The sequence below is a fragment of the Aricia agestis genome, chromosome 6 (assembly GCF_905147365.1).
Source record: "Aricia agestis chromosome 6, ilAriAges1.1, whole genome shotgun sequence".
Classification (NCBI taxonomy): Eukaryota; Metazoa; Arthropoda; class Insecta; order Lepidoptera; family Lycaenidae; genus Aricia; species Aricia agestis.
The window spans coordinates 20,607,270-20,634,205 of record NC_056411.1 but is presented as its reverse complement, the minus strand read 5'-3'; the positions used below and the strand labels follow the sequence as shown (position 1 = coordinate 20,634,205).

The following is a 26,936-nucleotide window of genomic DNA, read 5'->3' as shown; positions in this document are numbered from 1 at the left end:
TGAAATGAATAATGATAATACAAAATTTAACAGTTTTGATATTTCAAGTGAATAAATGCAATTTTTCTAGTAAATTATGTACTTGTCTTATTTTGCTCCTTGAATTTACAAAAGAAAAAGTAATAATAGGACAGGAATTCGTTTTTGGTTTTATAAATAACATATAAAATTCAAATATTTTATTTCAAGTCCGTATCGATTTATTCGTTTTGGTCGATGTTTTTAAGCAGCTTACCTCACTATGGAGATTATTCTGACAGATGTCAAATGTGGCCTATTAAATTGCCCCGACTGTAAGTGATATTCGCGATTTTCAGGTTTTGAGACCACTGAACTAAGTTCAGTGGTCTCAAAACCTCGTCGTGAATATCATTTAGCGGCCTTTTTTCTTATGACGGCAGCATTGAGAAGAAAGAAAGAAGAAGAAGTGAACAGCCTTCATTAACATTCATTATGAGAGAAAACATAGAAATGGCTGTATGGACAACACTCCCTTTGCCTGTCCCGACCGGGACGAATAAAAAAAAAAGGCGTCAGCTGATCGGTTGTCAAAATCATTGTTTTGATTTTTCTAACCTCAAATTGCGTACCTCATATCAAAAAATACAAAATAAATTGTCTACCAGCGTTTTATCAGAAAAATGTGTAATGCGTTTAGTTTAAAAATTTTGAAACGTTGCAAATTAAAGCAAATAAGTATTATTCCTAATTGGGGAGTCAGACTTTATAACACAGATGTTTCTAAGGTTAAAGTTTCAGAGACGCCAAAATTGGGTAAGAGTTTCGAATGTATTGTGCTATTTACAAGTTTTAGCTAGTTTGTTAAATTTCTATTAATGCGAAAAAAACCTTGAACCTATACATATTAATAAAATACTTACATATACATGATAATGTAAGTACTATACAGAAGGCGATCAGAGTTTGATCGAGGTGCTGCCGTCGTGGAAGGCGGACGAGGAGCCGGAGCTGCGGCAGGCGGTGGTGCGGCACATGCGCGTCATCCCCGACTTCGTCAGCGAGGCCGAGGAGGCCGCCCTGCTGGCCGAGGTGGAGCCGCAGCTCAAGCGCATGAGATACGAGTATGATCACTGGGATAACGTAAGCCGAACATATCACAAATTCTATCTTAATATCTATCAGTTATTTATTCATTTAATTAGTATTAGAGAATAATTATTTTTGGGGCTATCACAGCATTGCCAGATTTTTTGGAACTTTTTGAGTGAAAATAGCGGGATTCTTCCGTCAAAAGTGGGACATAGTAAAAAACAGATTATAGAATCGAGTGTTTTCGAATTTTTATATCAAGTTAAACAGACTAATGGCCCGTTTACACATATTAAGTAGATAAGTAGTAACTAGATTCTAATTGTCATCTAGTTTAGTACTTACTCAATTTTAACTTGCTACTAAATTTTGTGTTTAACCCTCCGTGCACCACGTGGGGTCTGACAAACCCCAGACGTACAAAAATTTTCATAACTTTTTTAATAATCGCGTGATTTTTTTGACGCTCTATGTAGCTGGAGTTAAGACAATGCCTTACCGTTCGGCGGCAGTAGTTTAGGATTTTCTTCACCGATGCAACGAACAGTCGTACACAAAGTGTGTTGGGGTCCCACAAACCCCACGTAGTTCAGGACGTCGTTAAAAAGTTGTATAGACAGAGTATTGTGAAATGTGAAAAAATCTATTTTTCTCGCATATTTGAATTCATTTCGATTTAATAAGCATTTGTGGACAGGCTAATGAACAAATTAAGTATGACTTTCATAGAAGAAGATTTTAAAATATAAACCATGGATACTAAGAAGTTATTGAAGCGGTTTCACCAAGTTCTTGGCAAAGCAGCCCCTGGACCACCAGAAAAAATATCAAGATCAATAAAAAAGTATTCAGATTATATCAGGAAGATAAATTAAAAACTTAAATATGGTTGTGAGCACAATAATAGACCTATTGGTTTACACATACCGTGCCCACTTTCATTGTAAAAAATCATTTCAACTTGCCTGAATATTGTACAGACTGATTAATATTAAGTTAATATTATTAAATTTGTATTAATTATATAGTTAGTTTTAAATTTTAAAGCAGTTCGGGAAATAAAAGGTAACTTTTCAATTGTGGGAGCTCACCAAAAAAGAGTCTATGGTTTTACTTGGTAAAAGATTACTAAATTTTCATTTTTGGTTGTATAGGATTAAAAATAGGAGTTATCTCAGTTAGTATCGTTTTACATTACATGCACGGAGGGTTGTTAAAATTTAGTTAACTACAATTATCTACTTAATACGTGTATACCGGCCCTCAATAATACCGTTTATAATACCAAATATTGGGGGAAAGAAACATAAATATGTGAAAATAGTTGCTAACACCAAGTTAACCTGTCGATAAAAAGATTAAAGGTCAATGTATAGTGTATACGCCTTTACAATAAAATCCCAGAAAACGTTCAAAATCTTTCCATTAATAAATTTAAAAAAGAAGTCAAAGAGTGTTTGTGTACCAAAGCCTATTAAGGTCAATGATTTCATAAACGATGGCACATCTTGGGAGTAGGATGGCTGCTTGCAAGGCTATTTCTACATTATTTCTTGACTTACAATTATGTATGTATGTTGACATTGTATAATGTATAATTTTAAGTTACAACGTTGTAAACCTTATTAATTTAAAAGATTAATTTTTCTCACTTTTTTTGGTAAAAAAGTGGGCCCCGTGCGAGTTTCTTACGCCAGTTCTTCTCGCCGGGTTAGTTCCCGAACCGGTGGTAGGCATCATGTAGACGTTCAGAGAACATTTGCAAAAATTTATTCTGAATAAAAAAGTTTGAGTTTGAGTTTTAATAGTTTTACTAAACTCACTTATGCTTACAGTGCTGTAAACAGTCTTTTTTGCGCTCTGTGTGAGCTTCTACAACTGCGCCCTTGCTTTTTTAGATACTATATTACCCAAAGCAATGTATAGGTCTATGTTACTGTTGGAATCGTGCTCTAGGGGCGCAGCGGGAACTATTATCGGGAGCAAACCGAAAAAATAATACCTACCGTTTTCGGCATATAGAACTGCCCCACGATACCCATGATAGATGGTGCTACGTTGCAGGCGATCGAGGGGTACCGCGAGACGGAGCGCGCGCAGTGGGGCGGGGCGGCGGAGGCGGCGATGCGGCGCGTGCGGGCGGCGTTCCCCGCCGGCGCGCGGCTGCTGGCGGCGGCGCACGTGCTGGACCTGGCGGCGGCCGGCCACATCCGCCCGCACGTGGACGCCGTGCGCTTCTGCGGCGACACCATCGCCGGCCTGTGCCTGCTGTCCGCCGCCGTCATGCGCCTCGCGCACCTCCGGCGCCCGCACCTTGCGCTCGACGCGCTGCTGCAGCGCCGCGCGCTTTACATCATGAGGTAGCGCCGTCCTTCATGAGAGACGCGACAGAGGTTTCACAATATAAAATTAATTAATTCTTCGCATCAGCGCAGCACATCTCGTTCCACACTTTCTGTAATATACTCATGTTTGTGTCCTGTAACCGTCTGCCCTGAACAGTAACGCATGTCGACTGGCATTGCAGCGGCGTGGCGCGGTACGAGTTCAACCACGCGGTGCTGGGCGGCGAGGCGAGCGTGTGGCGCGGAGCCAGGCTGCCGCGGAAACGCCGCGTCGCCATCATCTGCCGCGAGCAGCCGCCGCCACAGGACTGACACACTCGCTAGTCGCGACTAAAGCGAGCTCTCCTACACCAATACCAATACCAATACGAGCATTGATGGTTTATGTGTAGATATATAATAGGGATGATGACAAGGTCAAAGATTAGCGAATTTTGTTAATAAAATAAAGAAATCACGGTAAAAAATAAGTGTTCCCAAAATTTCAGCTTGATAGCATTTGTATTTTTTTTTGTTATGCGCCTTCAAAGTTGAATATACAAGTCGATTTTTTTTTCAATTAAATTTCTTAATATTTGTATATGTTACGCTCAAAGACCGAAATCGCTCAATGAGCGAAAAAATGGCTCACAACGCGTTGTGGTCACAGTGAAACGTGTTTATCATTATTATTTATAAAATATCCATAACCGGCGCCAGACAGACAGACAGTACTAATATTAGCACGGATATTATGGAACTATGGATATTTTCAAAAAATAATGAAAAACACGTTATGCAGTGATTTAGTAAAAGAAAAAATATTTTGTAGTACGCGTGGTAATTCAAATATAATCTTCCATACCTATGGACGATTAATCAATCAAGAACAAATCAAGAAAAACGAATAGCATATCAGCCACGACACGAATTTCGCGTTATGGTCTTTTTGTGACTGCCAGAACGCGTCGTGGCTGTTTTCATTAGAGCCTCGACGCGAATTTCGCGTCGTGGCTGTTTCATTGTGACCACAACGCGTTGTGAGCCATTTTTTCGCTCATTGAGCGATTTCGGTCTTTGAGCGTAACATATACAATTCGATAACTTATGCAATTAAAAGCAACTTTTGTTATGAAACCACTTTCATAAACGCAATATTTAATATACCTGTCGAACAAAGTTGTCTCCCGATGCGTACAAACTACGAAAGACTGACGTCATACTTTCGTAGCACTTTGTATGGAGCGTTTCGGGCAGGTCTTTTTTATGATATATTTGAATTGTCATGTCTTGGTGAATTTTTAAGCTATCAGAGTCATTCTTTCAACGATGTTTCTATTTTTTAAGTGTCTTTCAATTACCGATAAGAAAAAAAATAGTCATCATGCCTATTGTGTTACCAATTATTGTGTACTGAGACTGACATACAAACAAGCTCAATTGCAGATAAAACTTTAAGGGCCTTGTTAATAAAAATTAAAATTATTTACCATCCTTAATCCATGTGGCTGTCGAATAATTTTTTCAAATACCAGACAACAGCAACATCAAACATGGATTATAGCGTAAGCGTAAGCATGGCGACTGGCGATTGATTTTCATGAAGACGGCAGACAGACTGCACAGACAGCAGTATTACGGTGGAGCGCCTGGGGGCTGAGGCTTGAAAATGACGGGTTTGGTTGCAGTTTATATCATTTCATGTTGAAGAAGGTTTAGTTAACGAATTATATTTTATTATATCTAATTGTAAGGTGAACTAGGTTGTTTTCTTGCTTTAAGGCGTTTTGCAGACGACGGGGCGAGGCGGGCCGATCGATTTCGCCGCGAACGATCGCACAAAGGGAATCCTATATTACCAACGCACACGGTGGGCAAAAAGACCGCGCCGCAGGTGCCCGGCGGGCAGTGGCGGCGCATGTCCGCGGCATCCCGCCGTGGATCACACGAACAGTTTACATGCAGTAACGCAGACGGCGTGTGCTTCGTGTACGCGGCGCGGGCAGCCGCCGTATAGACATCGACGAGCGTACGCGGTGAAATTGACCGGCCCGCCCCGCGCCGTCGTCTGCAAAGCGCCTTAATATCAAGTTTAGATAATATTTAGTACTTACCTAATACCTATTCATAATATGTTGTTAATGTTATAAAATAAATAAAAAGTTACGTACAAAATGACGATCTATATTTTATGTGCACGTTGGATATAACGTAACAAGTAACAACTGGTATACAGGGTAACTCCGAGTGCGAATTACTGTGTACAGCCCGAGAGCCGTCACAGCGCGGGCCGCACGTGTTGCGTGTGGGGGGGCGGGGCGTTCAGCTAACGTCGCCGTCCAGCACCTCCATCTCGAGGTACTCCACCTCCTCCTCGTCACCGACCGCCATCTCCTCCCCCTCGTCGCCGACCGCCATCTCCTGCCCCTCCCCCGCCGCGCCCTCCGCCGGCACCGCCGCCCTCGCACCGCCCGCTTCTCGCCACTCGCTCTCGTCTGCATTCTGCAAAATAATGGTTTAGAATATAATGGTCCTTAATCCTTATCCTTGATATTTTTTTACTATTATTATCTCCACAATTTTGGTTACGAAAGATTTACTGTATGGTTAATTGACTAAAAGGCTATATAATTATCATGTTGTTGCATCTGCCACTGGCCCCTGCACGGATCACTCACCACTTTGACGTGGACCCGACAGTGGCGCTTCATCGCCGCCGCTGTCGCGAACCTGCAAGTTGCAACACAAGTTTCATTACTTCATAACTCATAGCCATGTGAAACATGAAAACTGCTTATTTCATGTAACTTAGAAAGATATAGTATAATGCTGGCAAGGATAGTGTATATTTTTATACAAGGGTAAATTAATCATCGATCGATCAATAGTTTATGGCTCATTTTCATTGGTCGATAGGGCCCGCATGCGGGGTGCGGGAGATTTCTGGAACGCGTGCCACAGGGCCTGCATTCGGGGAACCGTTTTCATTAGTCGATAGGGCCCGCAGGGCTGGGGAGAACCTCCTCTGTGTTCGTCGCCAGTTACAGACGTTCTTGCCATGGAACAACAATTGATGTTACGCGACAGAGTTACACACTATACCGAAATTCCGTCGCCAGCTGAATTTCCGTCGAGCCGAGTCGAGCGTAAAGTTCGGCAGTAATTCAGCCTAGTGTGTTTAGACCCTTAGGCATCATTGTATTCGGTTCATTTGGATAAAATTCAACCTTAAAAATAGTATGTAACCATACTGTAACTATGGGGTGGAAGACATCTTGAGAAATCTTTCGAGCGGTGGGAGCCGCAGAATATTATACAACATAATTTGCCGCCACCTAGGTGTTTGAAACTTTGTATTTATATATTTTGTTAAACCTCAAACTTACAGAAAAATTAGTGCCATACTGTTACAAATCGTTCGAATTACGAATGAAATCTTAGGATTTTGAAAAAATATTGTTCACATTCACGACCTCCCACAGGTATGGCATTATCAGACTTCTATTTATGATCATACAGGGAACTGTTAAAAAAAGTTTCAGGGTGGTACAAATAAAAAAAAATCTCCTTTGCAGTAGTATGGCGGCCATTGGGAACTGATGGAAACGTGGCAACTCGCGTCCCGCAAGCTGTATAGCGACCGATGAATTTCATTGGTCGATATCACGGTCGGTATAAAGCATGCGGGCAATTCCCGCAGGCGGTGTAACGAACACGTATTGACTTGTAACTTTCATTGGTCGTTATCTCGGCTGCGGGGACTGCCCGCATACTGTATAACGAACGAGTTAACGACCAATGAAAATGAGCCATTATTTTTCCAAGAAATTGGTTGCAATGATGTTATTTTTCTATAACACAACAATTAATATCTCTAGGGCGTGAAAACATTTTGAATATGAAAATCAATACCATAGAAACTAAAAAAATATAATATAATATCAACGTACGTGCGGTCGCAGAAGTCGCAGGGGACGGGCGCGGGCGGGGGCGCGGCGGGGGCGGGGGCGGTGGCGGGCGGGGGCGGCGCGGCGACGGCGGCGTGCGCGGCGCGGATGTGGCGCAGCAGGTCGGCGCGCGCCGGGAACCGCAGCACGCAGGCGTCGTAGCCGCACACGAAGCGCTCGGCGCGGCGGTGCGCCAGCGCGTGCGCCGCCAGCGAGTCGGCGGAGGGGGCGGGGCGGAAGCACTCGGCGCACACGTAGGGCGGGGCATGGGCGTGCGCCGCCCGCACGTGCTCGGCCAGCGCCGCGCGCCCCGCCGCCGCCGCGCCGCAGCCGGGGCACCGCGCCGCGCACGATACGCTGTGACGCCGCAGGGCCGCTGCGCTCTGTTACAAAAAATGCATATTTTAATATATTTTTTTACGTTTATCGCTAGCACTTAATGAGCACGTCTTATTAGTTAAGTACTTATCAGGGAGCTATATAATCTGTATTAAGGTTTTTGGTTATGTACACTGCTAGCTTCACGTGAAGGTAGCAGTATTCTCATTTATCGCAAATTTTCTAGAGCACTATATTCGCAATTTGTGCACTGAAAGAGCACTTAATGAGCCCTTATTAGCTAAGTATTTATCACGAAGCTATATCGTCATTATAAAGGTTTTGGTTATGTACATTGTACTCTGCTAGCTTCACGTTTCGAAGGTGTATTAGCATTTATTGCGAATTTTAAGGAGCACTAAATTCGCGGTTTTTGCACCAAAATAGCACTCAATTAGCACTTAATTAATAACGCAATCCCGACTTATTTTGCTAACTTTGTCATGCTAGCTTCACATACGTAGCGTAACTCCCCAAAAGATCAAACGCCCGCAAGCACTGACTGCAAAAAAGTCTATACAAATTAAGTTTATTGTTTTTTATAATAATATTAATTAAACTTAAATTACAACTTACAATTAACTGGTATTTAATAGTACCTGCGTAGGGCTCGCGCGGGTGAGTTCAGGGTGAAGCGGAATGGTGGTCGAATGCATGGTTACATATAAATTATAATATACTATCTGTTGCCCGCGACTTCGTCCGCGAGGACTTTAGTTTTTTTAGAATCATAAAAGTTTATTGTGCGGGAACCGTATATTTTCCGGGATAAAAAGTATCCCTTGTCCCTTTCCGAGACTAAAAGTATTGCTATACCAAAATTTCATCAAAATAGATTGAATAGTTTAGGCGATAATCATAAAAGTTTATTGTGGGGGAACCGTACATTTTCCGGCCTTTATCCTTTTTTTTTTTTACGTGGGAGAGACATGCTTCGGCACGAATGGGCCGGCTCGACCGGATAAATACCACGTTCTCACAAAAAACCGGCGTGAAACAGCGCTTGCGCTGTGTTTCGCCGAGTGAGTGAGTTTACCGGAGGCCCAATCCCCTAACCCCTACCCTATTCCCTTCCCTACCCTCAACTATTCCCTTCCCTTCCCTTCCCTTAACTTCCCTACCCACCCCTATTACCCTATTCCCTCTTAAAAGGTCGGCAACGCACTTGCAGCTCTTCTGATGCTGCGAGTGTCCATGGGCGATGGAAGTTGCTTTCCATCAGGTGACCCGTTTGCCCTCTTATTTCATAAAAAAAAAATTACGAGGAAGAGAAAGCTTATTTCGGACGAAAAGGCGAAATTGTACACGACTTGGGGTGTTTACTGTTTAACCCGCCATCACTCGCGCGGGGTGCTATCAGCACCCCACGCGTTTTTGAACGTAAAAATGAATAATAATTTCTCTGGTTACGAATTCGCGCTTCCCGGTACCTTCAAGTGACCTTCAAACGCGTAGACACAAGGTGGAAGGGAAAGTGTAGCGCAAGTGCTTGTAGCTTGACAAGGAGTTGAATGTTGCGTGGGGTGGTCACGACACCCCGCGAGTGCTCGTGATATACTTTTTCAGAAGTTATATTAGCAGTAAGGTACGTGTTTTTAATTCTTTAGTAAAAGTAAATCACTTTATTGTGTCGTTATTTACTAAAAATAATAAATAATGGTTTATTTCTTAGAATATATTCAATGATTTATGGAGCATAAACTTTTTATTTACATATTTTCTTTGTTCGAATACATATAACGTTTTCTTTCAGATGTTTGTGCGTTTAGATGAGTTGGGAACAAGAGAAAGAGAAATAATTGGTGCCATTATTAGAAGAAGTAATTCTGTAGTGGAAAGCAATGCCAGAATGGATGTAGATTTTATTCAAGAATCTGATCATGATTCTTTGTCAGCACAGGATGCTTCAGCAAATGAAGAGTCTAAAGTAGAAGAGGCTGGATTTGAGGGTCCTATACGTCTGCCATCATTGAAAATGTTATCTACAATTGGAATATGGCGCAATCGCAAGCTAGCATGAAAAGGTCTGAGTTTGTGGAATCATTGGGTTTGAGCATGCTTCAGGGCCACCTTGAAAAAAGATATGTACAACCAGGGTTGCCCAAAGCACTCAAGATGATGTTGAATGCTCCTGGACCAAGCACCGAATGAATGTCACAATCAAAAAAGCAATGCTGTATAAGTAAAGACACCATAACCTTGAGTCACTGTAATTTTCGCAAAAAATGTATGTGCCAAAAATATATGAAGTTAATTTTCAGTTCCTGTTGGGAAAAATAAGAAAATTTTATTTTATTCAATAAATTAGACCTTATATTTACGATTTTGAATGAGAAAATTTATGTGAAAAAGCTAGAAGTATTTGTTTTTTGTCTGTTTTCAGAAAAGATCCCAATATTACGACTAAAATAGGCTGATACTTTAATGTTTAATAGAACAGCAATAAAGTTGATTATACAATTTAAATTTTCTTATTTACATACATCAAACCAGACAAAATAATAATATGCTGGTTTAATTTCATTGACTGATATTATATTGCATAAAAAATCACTTAGCATATGTGGGGTGGCCACAACACCCCGCGAGCGCTCGCGGGGCTTAAAACCGCGCGAGTGATCGAGGGTTAAGTATAGACTCATTGTACCCGCAACGGACTAGGGTGTTGGAGGAAATTCACATGGGTCATTTAGGCGTAAATAAAATAAAAAATTTAGCTCCGAATTATGTGAATTTAGCTCCGAATTATGTGTATTGGCCGAACATAGACTGTGATATTCTGTGATATATAAAAAGATCGTTATGCAAGCACTTTGTCGATCAAAAATAATTGATTGTTGATGTTTATCTCTTCTGTATTGTAATGTAAGAAATAAGATAACACTAAATAAATAACTGATATTCTTGTCTAAAGTGTAAATTGTGTTGCAGTAGTACTAGGTATCCATAAAATATTTAAGTCAATATACTGTAAACTATTACTATTAGTGAAAACGTCTAATTGGCTCCTTATTATGTATTCCGTTTTTTTTTAATTTAATTGTAACAATAGCTGTAAGTTTTCCATGTATCTTAAAATGTATCTTAAAATATCTTAAAATATTGAGAGGTTGTGTCAATCTTGTGATGCATGCAGGGTGGTGCTCGACGCTCCTCCTCACGCCACGTTACATCCTTGGGAGTTCCCTTCGACACCCTGGCACAGGATTCACGCTGATTTTGCTGAATGTGGAGGAGTAAAATATTTTATTTTAGTAGACGCGTACTCAAAATGGATTGAAGTAGTGGCGATGAGCCGTACGGACGATGGCGTGGCGGTGTTACGGTCTATATTTGCTACATTTGGGTTACCAGCCCAACTCTTTACTGATAACGGACCTCCATTCTTATCGGCGGAATTTCAATATTATTGTAAAAATAATTGTATTCAACACTTGACGTCGGCGCCGTATAACGGTGCCGCGGAGAACGCGGTAAAAACGATTAAAAAAGCCATTAAGCGGGCCTTGCACGAGGGTGAGAATGTGTCGCAGGCGTTGTCTAAATTTCTTTTTCAATATAGTAAAGTCGAGCATACCACGACTGGAGTGGCTCCGGCGGTACTCGCTACCGGCTTAACAGTCGGTAGCATTACTGGGGTGTCGCCTGCGCGGTCGCCTGGACGCACTCCGACCGGACGTGTCGGCCGAAGTACGCAGCGCGCAGCGGCGACAAATCTTCAACAAGGGGGGACCCGGGACAGGATAGGCACATTGAACACGGGGAGCCGGTGCTCGTACGGAGTCACTCCAGTCGCTCACCCAAGTGGGTACCGGGAAAGGTCACGGAGAAAACGGGTCCAGTTTCGTATCGGGTTCAAGTAGGCGATGGCACCGAGTGGCGCCGTCACCAAGATCAAGTTATAAATTTAAAGGCGAACCGTAAAAGTAGATTTTAGTTAGTTTAGTTTGAGTTAGAAAGTTTGTTTGAATGTATGGATATTTATTACTCTTTCACGCAAAAACTACTGAACGGATTTGAATGAAACTTTACAACATAGCTTATACACCAGAATAACACATAGGCTACAATTTTAACCGACTTTCAAAATGGGGGAGGTGTTGTGTTCGTTTTCTTATGTTCAACGATTACTCCGCCGTTTATTAACCGATTTTTTAAATTTTTCTTTTGGTATATAGGGTATCATCCCAATTTGGTATTATATTCACAAAAGTGGTGATCTGATGAAGGATCCATAAGTAATCGAGGGAACTCCTCAAAAGGGTTTGGGTAATATTGGCGTCATTTTCAAATTTCGCGGCCACTGGCCAAACCGGCATAATATTATGAAAGAACATATCAAGGGGAGTAAACTTTATTATGGGGGACATTAGGCTAAACTATATCAGAGCCGAGATATTAGGCATTTTAAGTTCGTATTTTCAACTAAAAGTAAATTCAATCATAACATGAATACTCAGGAAAAAAACGGCATTATTTATTGGCTTAAAGCCGGAATTTCACTATACGAGTACGCTCGGACCGAGTCCACTCGGAATTTGGTTTACACACAGTTATCTGGGGGCACGACAGTGCCTCCGCCAAGTCGAGCAAAAAAGCGGCAGGCCGTACCATCCTTTTCTCGAACCAATTCAGGCTCTTTTTGACCCCCTTTAACTTCATTGTGGATAAACCAACAAGCCTGAATTTTCACTTGCTAAGCAAGCATTGTATAAACACGGTATATTTAAAATTTCATTCAATTTAAACAAGTAGTTCAAGAACTGTAACTTATTAAAGTTTCTTAATTTTGTCACTGACTGACTGACTGACTGACTGACCGATCACCAAAAGTCTAAGGCACTTCTAGCAGACATAGAACCTACAAATTTAAAATATAATTAGTGTTTAGTGTCTTAATCAAGGAAAAATTCAAATATTTCAAGATTTCTGTCCAGTTTTCTAGATACACTAACTTCGTAAATAACTTTTGATTGATTCTCTAAAAAGGTCGCTAGAGGGCATTACACGGTTCACATCGTCTCCGTATTAAATAATCTTTTTAAGTGGAAAAAGTGACTCTACAACTGAGAACTAAATTGAATAGTGATAAGTGACAATAAAACTATTAGTGACAGTGTTATCCAAGATAAACACTAGTGAAATTAGAAGATAATGGTGAAAAACTGCCAGCCTAATAAAACGTTTAAAGTGAGTCAAAAACTGTATATATCCTTTTAAAATCATCGTGTACAATTGTGTGATAGCCAATAAATAAATTGTGAATAGTAAAAATCATTTATATGGTCAATCATAAAAGAACGTAAAAATATCAACAGAACAAAGGAAATTTGAATTGAAGAATATAGCAACGGTCGATGCGAAAGTTGCGTACTACTTAACAATAGTTGTCGCTACTACAATAAATTGACCAAAAAGACGATAGATGTCACTTTTAAAACAAAAAATATTCCCATAGATGGACACAGACGTCGCTGTCACTGTGATTAATTAGCAGTATCTACTCGTCAATAGGTGTCGCTCCTACAATTAATTTACCAAAAAGACAATAGATGTCACTTTTAAAACAAATTATTTCCATAGATGGACACAGATGTCGCTTTTGCTGTAATTAATTAGCAGTATCTACTCGTCAATAGGTGTCGCTCCTACAACTCGATAATTTTTACATTTTTAGAATCAATAAGAAAAAAATACAGAAAAAAGATAAAAAGATATGGACTCTGAATACGTTACTCTACGCAAAAAGAAATCAAAATCATATGTAGATCTGTCACTAATCGTTGATGAAAAAACAAATATGGAGAGCTGTTTTGACCTGTCATCTCAAAGTTTACCAGATACATCCATATATAATGATGAAATCACAAAGGATCTCAAAGATCAAATTCATAGTCAAAAAATACAACTGGACTCAGCTCATGAAGAGATATCAAAATTATCTTTAGAAAACGTGGAATTAAAACGAATTATATCACAGCAAGAAAAAACATTAAACCTATTTAAAAAAATTGGCATTACTGAAAAATCCCTTCATAGTATGACATCGCCTATCATTAGGAAAATAAAAACAACTGTGAATAAAGGAAGTGTAAGGAACATGCTACCCAGTGAACACAATAATATAACACAGATGACCGAAAATTTTAAAGAGAAAATAGAATTATTAGAAAATGAATTATTAAATGCAAAACAAGAAATAAAAAAATTACAAGATATTATAAACAGAAGTTCCTACCTGCTCAATAGTAATAATAATACTAAAATGGACTCTTTTTTACCAAAGTCCCATATAAACAAAAGAAGAATCGTTATTATCTGTGATCAACTAGGCCTAGGCAAAGGTGTTCGGCAATATCTTCAAAAACTTACAGGCGAGAATTTCTTAGTAACTACTTTTTGCAAACCCGGAGCAAAATTACATGACTTGCTTTTATCGGAGAATAAGGAATTATCAAAACTGACAACACAAGACTATATCATACTGATTGCTGGTGCGAATGAAAAAAATCCCTTTGAGCTTCAATACCATTTAGAAACCTGGATCAACTTATTGAAAAAAACTAATGTACTTATTTGTAAGATTCCATTTCAAAAATACCTAAATGTTAAAAAAGTAAACTATGAACTTAACTATATATGCAAACGCCATACGAACTCTACATTTGTCGATATGGATTTTGAACGATTACTGCACGTCAGAACACGTTTTCCATTACTTGTTAGTCGCTTCCTTTTAAAAGAAATTCTCCGTCTAGAATATCAACAAAAAATGGCAACGTATTACACCGAGATATCCGATCGCAAATGTAGAGTACATAGTACATATCCTAAAGCTTCAATGTCGGAAAAATTTACACAAACTCTTGATTATGAACTTGATCACTGTGATACAGATAATAATTGTAATGATGAAACAAATAATTTAAAATATCCAGGCTCAGATTCATTTTTTCTTGATAAATAATCTTACTGTCTTTCATCTAAATATAAACGGCCTTTTAAGTAAAGCAAATCTATTAAATGTTCATTTACAAGACTTACTAAATAATTATAATTTAACCGTAGACGTCCTATGTATAACTGAGCACAATATGTTAAATACTGATACCGAATTGCTCGACTGTGCTCCATATAAATTAGTTTCAAGTTACTCGAGAGATAATCGAAATGGCGGAAGTTGTATATTAATGAAAAATGACTTTACATACAAGTTACTAAAGAATGTTAATAAATTGTCTATTAGCAATATCATTGAATGCTGCGCTATCGAACTTTTAGACCATCAAATAATAATTTTATGTATATACAGGAGCCCAAAAACCAACCCCGCCCAATATGAATTATTCTTTGAACAATTTGACAAAATTCTAAATTTAATTTGTGCCAAAAGTTATAAAAAAATAATCATCTGTGGTGATTTTAATATAAACTTATTTAAAAATGATAAATATTCACGGCGATTTCTCCAAACAGCAGAGTGTTACAATTTGAAAATTGAATTTGATTCACCTACTAGATTAACTAGTAACTCGTGTATTGATAACATCTTACACAATCTGCATAGAAGGAAGAGCCTCAACTTAGACCTTGGGCTCTCAGACCACAATGCTCAGCTAATCTCTTTCCCAGTAAAAGCAGCATGCACTTTAAAATACTGGTACAAACATAAACGTGATTTTTCACATGAAAACTTAACAAAATTCAAATATTATCTAGAAAGCTTAAAATTCACAGATGTTTATACAAGCACGACGGGTAATCGAGCTTTCAGTATCTTTTTTAATGAGTTTAAGCTATTCTATGATCTTTGTTTTCCTGTTATTCGACTCAGAATTTCAACTAACAAAAAACACAAGTGGATCACTAAGGGAATTAAACTTTGCTGTAAAAGAAAACCCAAGTTATTATGGCTATACCGAAAGGATCCAAGTGCTTATAACAAAAACATTTATCAAACTTACACAAAAAAACTTAAAAGGATAATTAATTTGACACAAAAAGCGCAAAACCTCTATTACATCAATACGTCGAAAAATAAGTCAAAAGCAACCTGGAACATCATTAATAGGCATAAAAATAACCTTCCTAAAGAACAAATAAAACAAATTAAAACTAGTGATGGACTAATTATATCAGACCCTAAAAATATAGCACAGACATTTAATAATTATTTTATTGACCAAGTAAAAAATTTAAATAATAATGACATTCTAAACTATAGACATACCCTGACATGTAATCACTTTAATTCTTTATTTTTCAATTATGTATCACCTCTTGACATTAAATCAACAATAAATTCATTAAAAAATACAACAAGTGTCGGTATTGACGAAATATCTACCCCGGTAGTAAAAAGTGTGGCTGAAGTAATAGCATCACCGCTTAGTTATATTATCAATCTTTGTATAGAAGATGGCACATTTCCTACTGAGCTTAAAACAGCCATAAGCAAACCTATATTTAAAAAAAGGCGAAAAAGAGGATGTAACGTGTTACCGTCCAATTGCTATTATTTCCGTTTTCTCAAAAATTATAGAAAAAATTATAAATAAAACTTTGTATTCATATTTTGAAAAATTTAATCTATTTTCTGAAGAACAGAAGGGATTTAGAAAGGATTTATCAATTAATTTAGCTATTTACATTTTTTTAAACAAAATAGTCTTAAATATTGACAAATCTATACCGGTGACAGCTCTATTTATGGATATCTCTAAAGCCTTTGACTGCGTTAGACATGATATTCTAATAGAAAAATTGAATATATATGGGGTAAGAGGAAGTATCCTTAATTTGATAAAATCCTTTCTTACAAATAGGACACAAATTACTCAAATTACAAGAATATGTGCGAAAACAAAAACAGAGCTTACATACTCTTCAAAACGTCGAAAATTAGAATATGGCGTGCCCCAGGGCAGTGTTCTGGGGCCTCTTTTATTTCTGATATACATAAACGATTTCCCTCGCTGCATAAAGTACCCCATGACTCTATTCGTGGACGACAGTACTGTCGTGTTTACCTGTTATGATCTTGGTAGTTACGAAAATGACATAAATGAAAGTTTAATTGACATTATAAATTGGTTGACATCTAATAATTTACTCATAAATCTAAAGAAAACACAAATAATGAAATTCCAGAAAAGAAAGCCTCTATTAAAAACATTAGATATCAAATATAATGGGGATAAAATTGAAGATATTGGAGTTACAAAATTTCTAGGTATATACATCGAAAAAGATCTTAAATGGGTAAAACATTCAGAACATGTCTGTAGGAAAATAAATCAATTTTCCTATGCTCTATATACTACCTCTAAAGTGGTTAATGAAAAAGGTTTGTTAATGGCCTACAATGGTTTCGTAGTCTCTACCCTTCGTTATGGTATCATATTCTGGGGCAACTCTACTATGCGTGAAGATATATTTAAGGCGCAAAAGAAATGTATCAGAATTATAGCTAATATACGTACAACTGAGAGTTGTCAGCCGTATTTTAAAAAATATAAACTTCTTACCTTTCCGTGTTTGTACATATACGAAGTAGCATTATTTGTGCGATCAAATCTACATTTGTTTGAGCGTTTCAACACAAAAAGACTAGCCGACAAATTATGTTGTGTTGAATCAAAAACCACCCTAATTAGAAAAAATGTTTTTGGTATGACAACTAAAATATACAATAAACTACCGCAGAGTCTTAGAGAAATAGACAGCATTCAAAGATTTAAAAATGAATAAAAAAGTATTTGGTTGATAAATGCTTCTATACTATCGAAGATCTCTTCCGTGAATGTAAATTTTAAACATAATATGTATCTAATTTATTGCCGACTTCTAATAAACTTAAAATTAATTTACTATTGTTATAATAATATTATTCTAAATGAATAACGTACTATGACATGTTTTAAATATTTTTATGGAGAAATTACTACATACCTATTTACATTGACATTTTAATTTAATAATGACATTTTTATACATAATAGTTTAGAATAATATTAATGAATTCATTTTACTACATTATATTCATTATTGTTGACTGTATAATTCTTTTATGACCTGTTTTAGACTGTAATAATTCTCTATTGTTAATTTTGCATGCCAACAAAGGCCTATGTGTTGAACCTAATATCAAATATAAGACCTAAATTATTGTAACACACATACGCAAAAATAAATGAATTTGAATTTGAATTTGAACTTTGTCATCCCATATAAATGTATAGGATTACAAAGTTACATTTACGGTTTATGTATCATTGTACCCGTACCATCAATATCTCCGGTTTATCGTCGGTAGAGAGATATGAATGATATCTAGCTAGTGTTTAGTGTCTTAATTAAGGAAAAACCTAATAAACATTTCATAATTACTGTCCAGTTTTCTTCTTCTAACCTAAATTCGTGAATAACTTTGTAATCCCATATAGTACATGTATAAGATTACAAAGTTACATTAATTGCAATTTTTGAATCATTGTACCGGTACCATCGATATATCCGTACGTGTATTCGAAGGCGTAATAGTTGTAGATAGGTATCTATATGTATATGTCTATAGGTATCTGATGTATAAGCTATATTATTGAAAAGTTTCATTAAAATCCGTTTAGTAGTTTTTGCGTGAAAGAGTAACAAACATCCATACGTCCACACATCCATACATCCAAACAAACTTTCGCCTTTATAATATTAGTAGGAAGTAGGATTATAACTTAATAGTTAAAAATTTTAAGGAATTTATTTTCTTCTTTTTAGACTATTTAAATAAAAGCTTTTTTCAAAAATTTTTTTGTTTATAATTTATTTTTTGTTTTTAGTTATTTGGTATTACATTCACAAAAGTGGTGATCTGATGAAGGATACATAAATAATCGAGGGAACTCCTCAAAATTTATAGGGAAACATGTGGTGACTTCGGTTTCGTGAGAAGTATTCTAAGCATATGCTACCAACAAGTAAGATTTTGCACCGAGGTATACCTGGTATACCGTGGTTCGGAAGGTGCTGAGAGAACTCCTGATTCTTTATAGATACAAGTTTGGGAGTTTCGGCGTTTATAAGAACGGAAAGCATATTATGCTACTATGAAAATTACATTCATCATCATCATCATCACTAAAATATTATACCATGCATCGTCCCATGTTTATCAAGCGATAATTAAAAAAATCTATACCTACCTAATATTATAAACCTGAAGAGTGAAGAGTACGTTTGCTTAAACGCGTTAATCTCAGGAACTACAGGTCCGATTTAAAAACTTATTTCAGTGTTAGATAGCTCATTTATCGAGTAAGATTATAGGCTATATATTATCAGGCTAAGACTAATACGACCGAAGAAACTCAGGAAAATGTGGAAAAAACGGGGGAAATATTAGAAATTACAAACTACTACATGAAATTTTTATGGCAATATTTGACACAGATATAGAGTAGACCAAGTGAAGGGAGTAGGGACAGCTATTTTTATGGGAAAATGTACGGTTTCCGTAAAATTCCTAATTTACGCGGGCAAATATTATAAATGCGAAAGTATCTCTGTCTGTCTGTCTGTCTCGCTTTCACGCCAAAACTACCGAACCGATTGTAATGAAATTTTGTATACAGATAGTCTAAAGCCTGAGAAAGGACAAAGGCTACTTTTTTTTACTGGAAAATAGGGTTGTAAGGGGGTGAAAATGCGTAAATTTGTTCAAATTAAGTTAGTTCCAAAAATTCATAATAGATGACGCCGTGCGTCTCCTACATCGCGCTATCGCTTGCTCAAACGTCTTTTTTTTTTATTTTTTTATTATTAAATAAGGGGGCAAACGAGCAAACGGGTCACCTGATGGTAAGCAACTACCGTCACCCATGGACACTCGCAACATCAGAAGAGCTGCAGGTGCGTTGCCGGCCTTTTAAGAGGGAATACGCAGGGCTATCACATAAAAATAGCGATCAGCAGTGCTATTCTCTAAGAGCAAATATTAAAACAGCCGTAATTACATCGGCTGTTACAGCCGTGAGATCGAGATTGGTATTCACTTGTTTATGTTTTCTAGGCTGTTCGATACTAGCGCCGCGCGGCTGTAAGCGGGGTGATATGGAATCACTTTTTGACATTTCATGTAAGAAATTCGTATTCTCTAAGCTCAACAGCCTACAGCTTCGATTACAGCCTCGGCGAACGCCTACAACTTTTAATGTCAAACGAAAAGCTACTATTTCGTGGCTGTCGCCAAAGATTTTGTATGATTTTGTACTTATTTACTGAAATGTACACCCTAATAATTAATGTATTGTTTTAATTTTTTTTACGTAAGTATATAAACCGAAAGTCAAATGCTAAGTCACTATAAAAATAATTCTTACGGCTTACCTCAAAAAGTCGCTAGAGCCCCGAGTCCCGACACCCGACAATGACAAAATTGTAACTCCACACAAAAATCTTGAAATTCACGTTTTGTATAAATCTTTCTAGTCTCTAACTTTCTTCTACATACTAAACGGCGTTTTTATCTAGTTTTTACACTTAACTTAGAGCTTGTATGAACACTGAGTACAAAACATTAAACATACGCGGGTACATAGTTACATACCAAGTATTCAATATTAGTAAATTTTTACGCAGCACATTTAGATTTTTATATTAATTACTTATTCACTTATACAAAACCACATTGATTTACTAAACAAGAATCCAACTTTCACGAATCTCAGACAAAGACTATTCAATTCTTAATAAGAAATATGTTCCACGAAATATTTCAAGTGGTTGGCGCGGGTCACTCGAGCCGAGGTACACTCCTCTTATCGCGTAGTAGAAATTATTTTTGTAAAACTAAAGCTATATTTAAATGAAGTTTAATCTATTTCATGTCCCTTGGTTTGCACTTTTGTTTACATTCTTTATATTTTGTTTACATACGTAAGTGCAGAAGGCCAAGCTAGTTTTTTTTTATGCAACGAGTAACTCAATGGATACGAGGTTCATATCTTGGTACTTTCAACTTTTTGGATATTTTTTCGATGCATTAATAATTTTGTCTATTTGAATTTGTTCAAGTATGTATTACAAATGATTATTACTATAAAAGTTCTAATACTATAGAGTTTATCGGGACAAAATAACTAAAATTCCTAAGACAAAAATGTATCTATAGTCGAGTCCACTATCTAAGCCGCAGCCTCGCCGACAGCCGCAGCCGAGACATCGTCGACGAGCTAATAGAGCTTAGAGAATACGAATTCTACAGCCGTGGTAACAGCGAACGATGTCACGGCTGCGACATCCGTGATAACAGCGGAGAGCACAGCCTTAACGTGTTCCTTAGAGAATAGCCTAGCAGCAATCCACTAGCAATAATCGCGCCAGCGATTGCTGGGTGTCATGAATGTCACAAACAATGGTGTCATGTATAGTGATCGATTGCAATCGTATTTTTTTGGCTGATACGTGACACGAATCTCTTTTCTTGAAGGTTTGCAGGTCGTATCGGTCCGGAAATACTGCTGGTGACAGTTCATTCCAGAGTTTTACAGAGCGCGGCAGAAAGTTACGCGAAAAACGCACTGTGGAAGACTGCCACTCATCAAGGTGATGAGGATGGTATGTTTTTCGCGTGGGACGATAGCGAAAAGTTGCAGATGGTATGATTCCGAACAATTCCTCAGAGCACTCCCCGTGATACAACCGATAGAGGATGCAGAGTGAAGCTATATCTCGGCGTAATTCCAGGGGGTCCAAGCTGTTTGAAACACTATGGCAGTCAACAATTCGAGCAGCCCTTCGTTGGATACGATCCAGAGGGAGCAGTTGGTATTTTGGCGCCCCTGCCCAGAGATGAGAACAATATTCCATATGAGGCCGAATCTGCACCTTGTAGAGTTGTAGGCGTTGGTCCGGACTGAAGTACTGTCTCGCTCTGTTAAAAACGCCAAGCTTCTTCGAGGCTTATTTGGCCTCACCCTCAAGATGATATCGGAACTGGACTTCGCTCGATATGTTGACGCCAAGTATCTCAATGCTTTCTTTAAGAGGTGGTTCATCGTACATTTCAGTTTCGATTTATTTCGATTGTTATTTCTTTTATAACTCAGTACTTTATCTATGCAGTGACATATAACCTTAAGCCTATCAATGATAAATAGTTTATGGGTTAAGTTGTGTACTTGGGGTGTTAAAAAAGCTTTAAAATTTGGCATAAAATATAAAGTTTAATTTAAAAAAGTGAAATATTATGTGCACACTGCACAATTGTTTTGATTTAAAGGGTACCAGGGTTTTTTTTATAAAAGCTTTTGACACCAATTTTGTTGACATCGCGCGCTATAAACTGAAGTCCACGCGGACGAAGTCGCGGGCAACAGCTAGAAAGTTATAACATGTACAAATTCCCCCATTTGCGTCAGGGCGTTCGATGGGGACGCGGTCTTATCCAAATGCCTAACAACGACAATAGGGAATATGCATGATTTTTTTATGACTTTAATTAGTCCTTTATATCTTTATAAATGAGAATAAAACATAAATAGGCTTCAAAATATTCAAATTATTCTTTAAATTGAAATTTAAAACATTGAATAAATTTGTACCGTTCAAACGCCGGCATTTAGCGCGCCATGTTGATGACGTCAGATGTTATGTCCCAGGTTTGTTTCCTTTAGTGATTCAGTTACTTCGTACTTATTTTCGGGTTTATTTGCTATTGAGATCATGGAAGAGGCTAAAAAACCTTCTTACAAGTATTGTGTGATACTGGTGCAAAAGCATTACTAGAAACACACCTGACAAAGTATTTTTCGTATTCCAAACGATGTAAAAATACGAGAACCATGGTGTAAGATGATGAAAAGCGATAATATATTTTTTTTATGAAAAAGGGGGCAAACGAGCAAACGGGTCACCTGGGATAACAACTCTCGTCGCCCATGGACACTCGCAACATCAGAAGAACTGCAGGTGCGTTGCCGGCCTTATAAGAGGGAATAGGGTAATAGGGGAGGGTAGGGAAGGGAAGGGAATAGGGGAGGGTAGGGATGGAAAGGGAAGGGAATAGGGGAGGGTAGGGAAGGGAACAGGGTAGGGGATTGGGCCTCCGGTAAACTCACTCACTCGGCGAAACACAGCGCTAGCGCTGTTTCACGCCGGTTTTCTGTAAGAGCGTGGTATTTCTCCGGTCGAGCCGGCCCATTCGTGCCGAAGCATGGCTCTCCCACGTATAAATTCTCTATCTCCATTATCGTGTTTATTACTCTTGTGATTATCATTTCAACGTAAGTATGCTGTGTATATAGCATACTTATGTTACTGTTATACATCTTCATGCGATTTAGTCAAAAGTAAATTAATTTTGCAATAGAAGATCTGAAACAAACAAGTAGCTGCTTAAGTAGGTACTCAACGTAAATTGTTCATAATAATTAGAATATTTAATATTATATAAAAATATAAAAATTCTCGTGTCCCTGTTTGTGCGCGAACTCCTCCAAAACGGCTAAGCCGATTTTGTTGAAATTTTGTAAACTTACTTATACATTTGTTAGGTCTGAGGATAGGTTCTTATTCACTTTTTAAATTTATACTAGAAATTTATATGGCAAAACAACATTTGCCGGGTCAGCTAGTCTAATTAAATAAAATCATAAAATCAAGATTTGATGCAAAATATTCTAACATCATAAATGCATTTATTTTCGGTAGATAGTCCGATTGTGCTTTGATAAAAACTAATATACTCATTTATAAAACATAATATACTCATATAGATTCACTATAAATATAGATTCACTAGAAATCACCAGTTTTAAACTATTTTTCTAACAAATACTATAACCACAATATGAATATCAACGCCGATATGTAACATCTTACGTCACATTTCGTTTCGACCAATGGTGGCGCGTTTAGTAAGTTTGAATTTCCCTCCATTAATTTTCATTTTTAAAACATTTTATGGGTTTAAATGATAACAAATTAAAAAAAATACCTTTTGATTATAATGTGAGGATGGAGGAGGAGGAGGAAAAATATACTTGAGATGGAATTATTTTTTTTGCATATTCCCTATTGATCAGGTTTATCTAGATCCAACTGTATTTTGTATTTTGATTATAATCTTCTGAACAGCATTGTTTGCCGATTTTTACCCAAAAATTGTTTAACAATTTGTCTCTGAATCTGATTATGACTGAATTAAGCAGGGTAATACTAAACTTCGTAAATTAAGGTCTTATACAAAAAAGACTTAACATAATGAATTAGAAAAAATAAAAATAAAACCTGGAACTCAATGCTGCAGAGCTGGCAAATGAGGTCCATTGGTGTCATGTGATTGATGGAGTGATCTTGCAGGGCATCCTTGCTAGCGAACTGGGCTCCACACGTCCAGCAGGAGTGCTTAGCGTCCTCGGGGTGGCTCGCCAAGTGTTCCCGGTACTCGCTGGCTAGCTGTAATATTTTTTCCTTCAAAATAATATAATCAAACACAATTTCTTATAGTTTTATAATTAAAACAATATCATCTTACCCATTCAACAATACCATAATTATTGTTTATATTATATTTTATTATTACAATAGCCATATAAAAAAAATTATAGATAATAATTTAATAATATACTAACTATTCATGCATTCCTACATATTATATTTTAAAATAACTTATGAGTTATGAACTTGAACTTATGGCACAAGATGTATGAAAATAAATTGTATTACCGCAAATGATTGGGGACAGACTGAACATTGGAAGACAGCGTCTCCTCTAGCATTTCTGGCGCGTTCACTTTCCTCATCGTCAGCAGCAGTAGCAGCAGCCAGAGCATCTTTGTTGACCACTATGATGTCATCCTCATTGTACGACCCTCTCGAGTTGGAACCCGTTCCCGGTCCACCGACCACAATAAAAACATCTATTTTTTGTGTAAGCTCATACAATTTTTTTCGTAAGGCTCTTATTTTCTCACTCAGAGGTTGATGCGTTTGACCCAAGGCGGTGCTGAATTCATACGATTCTATCGCTCGCCGGATGCATCCGGCACACAATTTACCCTCAGGAAGGACCTACAATTTATTAGAAATTACATAAAATAATATAAGTACATCAATGAAAATAAGCACTGAAACTCGATTTAAATTACACTTCACTTATAGAATACTCAGAATGCTTCTTGTGTGAGCGAGTACATCGGGAATGTGCACAGTAAGTATTTTAGACCTTGTTATTGTTGAGGTGCAGCAGCATCGTCCTAAGCGGGACCTGCAGCGGCGGCGCCCCGGCGTCGTGCTCCTCAGGGGTGAGGAGATCGCCGCCTCCCGTACAAATGCAACAACTTTCACCTATCCCTTCTTGTTTAATCATCGTACTGGACATAATAATATGAATCACAATATAAACTTTAATAAATTCTCACTGAAACAGTGTGTTATAAATTAAAATAATAGGTACTATTACAGATGAACCACAAGATGAACCCAGAACCATAGATGAACTGACTTCTTCTTCTCCTTTCTTTTGTCAACTTGACACTTGAAAGGCAATGTCGCAGCCATTCAATGAATAAGGAAACAGATGGAGGCGACATAACTACAAAAAAGTGTGGCCGGCGCCATATTGCCAAGAACTAAACATGGCGGTCTATGGTGATGGGACACACGGTTGATATTTGTCGAGGACATCGATAAACTAACATGATATAAGTGAGCGTCCTGTTATATATTATATTATATTGATATCAAAAATGTTTTTTTTTTATATTATATAAAAAATATATCAATTTTGTCTATTTTGTCTCTATGTATTATAGTACATAGAGACAAAATAGGCAAATATGGTTTTTTTTTTTTAATATAGGAGCCTCTTTAATTTTAATAAAACTATTTAATTTATTTTAAGTTTATTAATTATTATTTAAGTTGCCATTATTGATATCGGGCAAAATTACCAAAAAATCGGACAAATACTAGTTGTACTCGCGCACGAAGTGTTTACTGTTTACAGTTTATTTTAATTTTACCATCAATTATTATTATTATTAAAGTATGTATACAACTGAGTATTTTGTGAACATTTCAAGTGCCTATTTTTTTCGCGATAGATCGAGACCGATATTGATATTTTTTCAAATATCGATGTATCGATATATCGATATTTTCTTTCAATTTCGACATCCCTATAATACGACACTTTGACAGTTTATGTACCTCGGAGAACCGGAACATAAAATGGCGGACCGGCCACAGTATTTTGATTTGGTAGAGATCATTATGCTGAGTCCACCGACAGTATATTTTATGTCTATGGAGTCCACTTATAAAAGTCAATGCAGCCATTGAGGTACTATAGACTGGAGAGAGCCTTACAGTCTGTCAAAAAAGTCATGAATTTAAAAAGTGGCAACATTGTAGTGTCATCCCTTTCAAATCAATCTAAGAAAAGAGGGATGACACTGCGATGTTGCCACTTTTTAATTTCATGACTTTTTTGACAGACTGTACAGCCCGTCAAAAAAGTCACGACATTAATAGAGTCGCCACTTGTTTCCGGTGTGGCCTCTTATGGCCACACTGTATCCAGACACTATAAAAGATTTTGATACTTTATATTAAGTACAGTGTAAAAAACACGTAAATATTATTATGATTTATATACTATATTATATAGTTAAGAAAATTTGAAATAACTATGATGTAGTTATAGTGTGTTTAATTTACGACATTACAAGAAACAATCTAATCTATGTAAAGTATCATAATCTTTGTATATGTCATAGTCTATCTCTGTCAAGAAAGTGAAGAAATTAAAAAGTGGCAACATCATAGTGTCATCCCTTTCAAATCAATCTAAGAAAAAAGGGATGACATTACGATGTTTCCACTTTTAATTTCTTCACTTTCTTGATGGACTATATAAAAATGCAATAACTCGATTAAACGGTTGAACCGATGTGGCTAATTTTAGTCTTAAAATATTCCTGGAAGTCCAGGGAAGGTTTATAAGTGACACGAAGTTCACCGGGACATCCAGTCACTAGTGAGACATATTATGAATTTATAGCACCTGTTATTTAAATACCCTCTCAGGGATGAGAGCTGCAGAGCTACTTTGATGACTGCCAGTGAAAGCTGAGAGAAGCTCACTCCTTTTTTATTAAGGAACTACTTATTTAAGAAAATACAAAACATAAATAAATTAAAAACACGGTTTTGTTATTTTAATAAAATATGATCATCC

General features: G+C 37.3%; 2 protein-coding genes across 4 annotated transcripts; one reads left to right on the top strand and one right to left on the bottom strand.

Moving 5' to 3' along the window:
- The first annotated feature begins 572 nt into the window (after window positions 1–572).
- Window positions 573–3,833, top strand: LOC121728192 (alpha-ketoglutarate-dependent dioxygenase alkB homolog 7, mitochondrial). Of its 3 annotated transcripts, none has more exons than XM_042116330.1 (5): window positions 573–774; window positions 911–1,101; window positions 3,115–3,410; window positions 3,578–3,708; window positions 3,757–3,833. In XM_042116330.1, the coding sequence occupies exons 1-4, from the start codon at window positions 642–644 to the stop codon at window positions 3,705–3,707; spliced, it is 750 nt and encodes a 249-aa protein (XP_041972264.1). In that variant the 5' UTR covers window positions 573–641; the 3' UTR covers window position 3,708; window positions 3,757–3,833. The 3 variants fall into 3 exon arrangements, with proteins under 3 accessions (XP_041972264.1, XP_041972263.1, XP_041972262.1); XM_042116329.1 differs by having other exon boundaries at window positions 3,578–3,714; window positions 3,763–3,833; XM_042116328.1 differs by having other exon boundaries at window positions 3,578–3,833.
- A 1,709-nt stretch (window positions 3,834–5,542) lies between these two features.
- Window positions 5,543–25,204, bottom strand: LOC121728187 (zinc finger protein 668-like). The gene is made up of 6 exons (XM_042116323.1): window positions 24,921–25,204; window positions 24,422–24,766; window positions 23,984–24,151; window positions 7,325–7,704; window positions 6,053–6,104; window positions 5,543–5,876 (listed from the first exon to the last, which is right to left on the bottom strand). Exons 1-6 carry the CDS (start codon window positions 25,074–25,076, stop codon window positions 5,697–5,699), a joined length of 1,281 nt encoding a protein of 426 aa, XP_041972257.1. The 5' UTR covers window positions 25,077–25,204; the 3' UTR covers window positions 5,543–5,696.
- Window positions 25,205–26,936: the final 1,732 nt, after the last annotated feature.

Excerpts from the sequence above, each read along its gene's own strand:
- LOC121728192 (XM_042116330.1), top strand. The coding sequence starts at position 642 with ATGTGTAATGCGTTTAGTTTAAAAATTTTGAAACGTTGCAAATTAAAG. Across the intron at positions 775-910 it reads TTCAGAGACGCCAAAATTGG|AAGGCGATCAGAGTTTGATC; the intron begins GTAAGAGTTTCG and ends AGTACTATACAG. Across the intron at positions 1,102-3,114 it reads AGTATGATCACTGGGATAAC|GCGATCGAGGGGTACCGCGA; the intron begins GTAAGCCGAACA and ends GCTACGTTGCAG.
- LOC121728187 (XM_042116323.1), bottom strand. The coding sequence starts at position 25,076 with ATGTCCAGTACGATGATTAAACAAGAAGGGATAGGTGAAAGTTGTTGC. Across the intron at positions 24,767-24,920 it reads TGCACCTCAACAATAACAAG|GTCCTTCCTGAGGGTAAATT; the intron begins GTCTAAAATACT and ends AATAAATTGTAG. Across the intron at positions 6,105-7,324 it reads TGCGACTTCTGCGACCGCAC|GTTCGCGACAGCGGCGGCGA; the intron begins GTACGTTGATAT and ends TGCAACTTGCAG.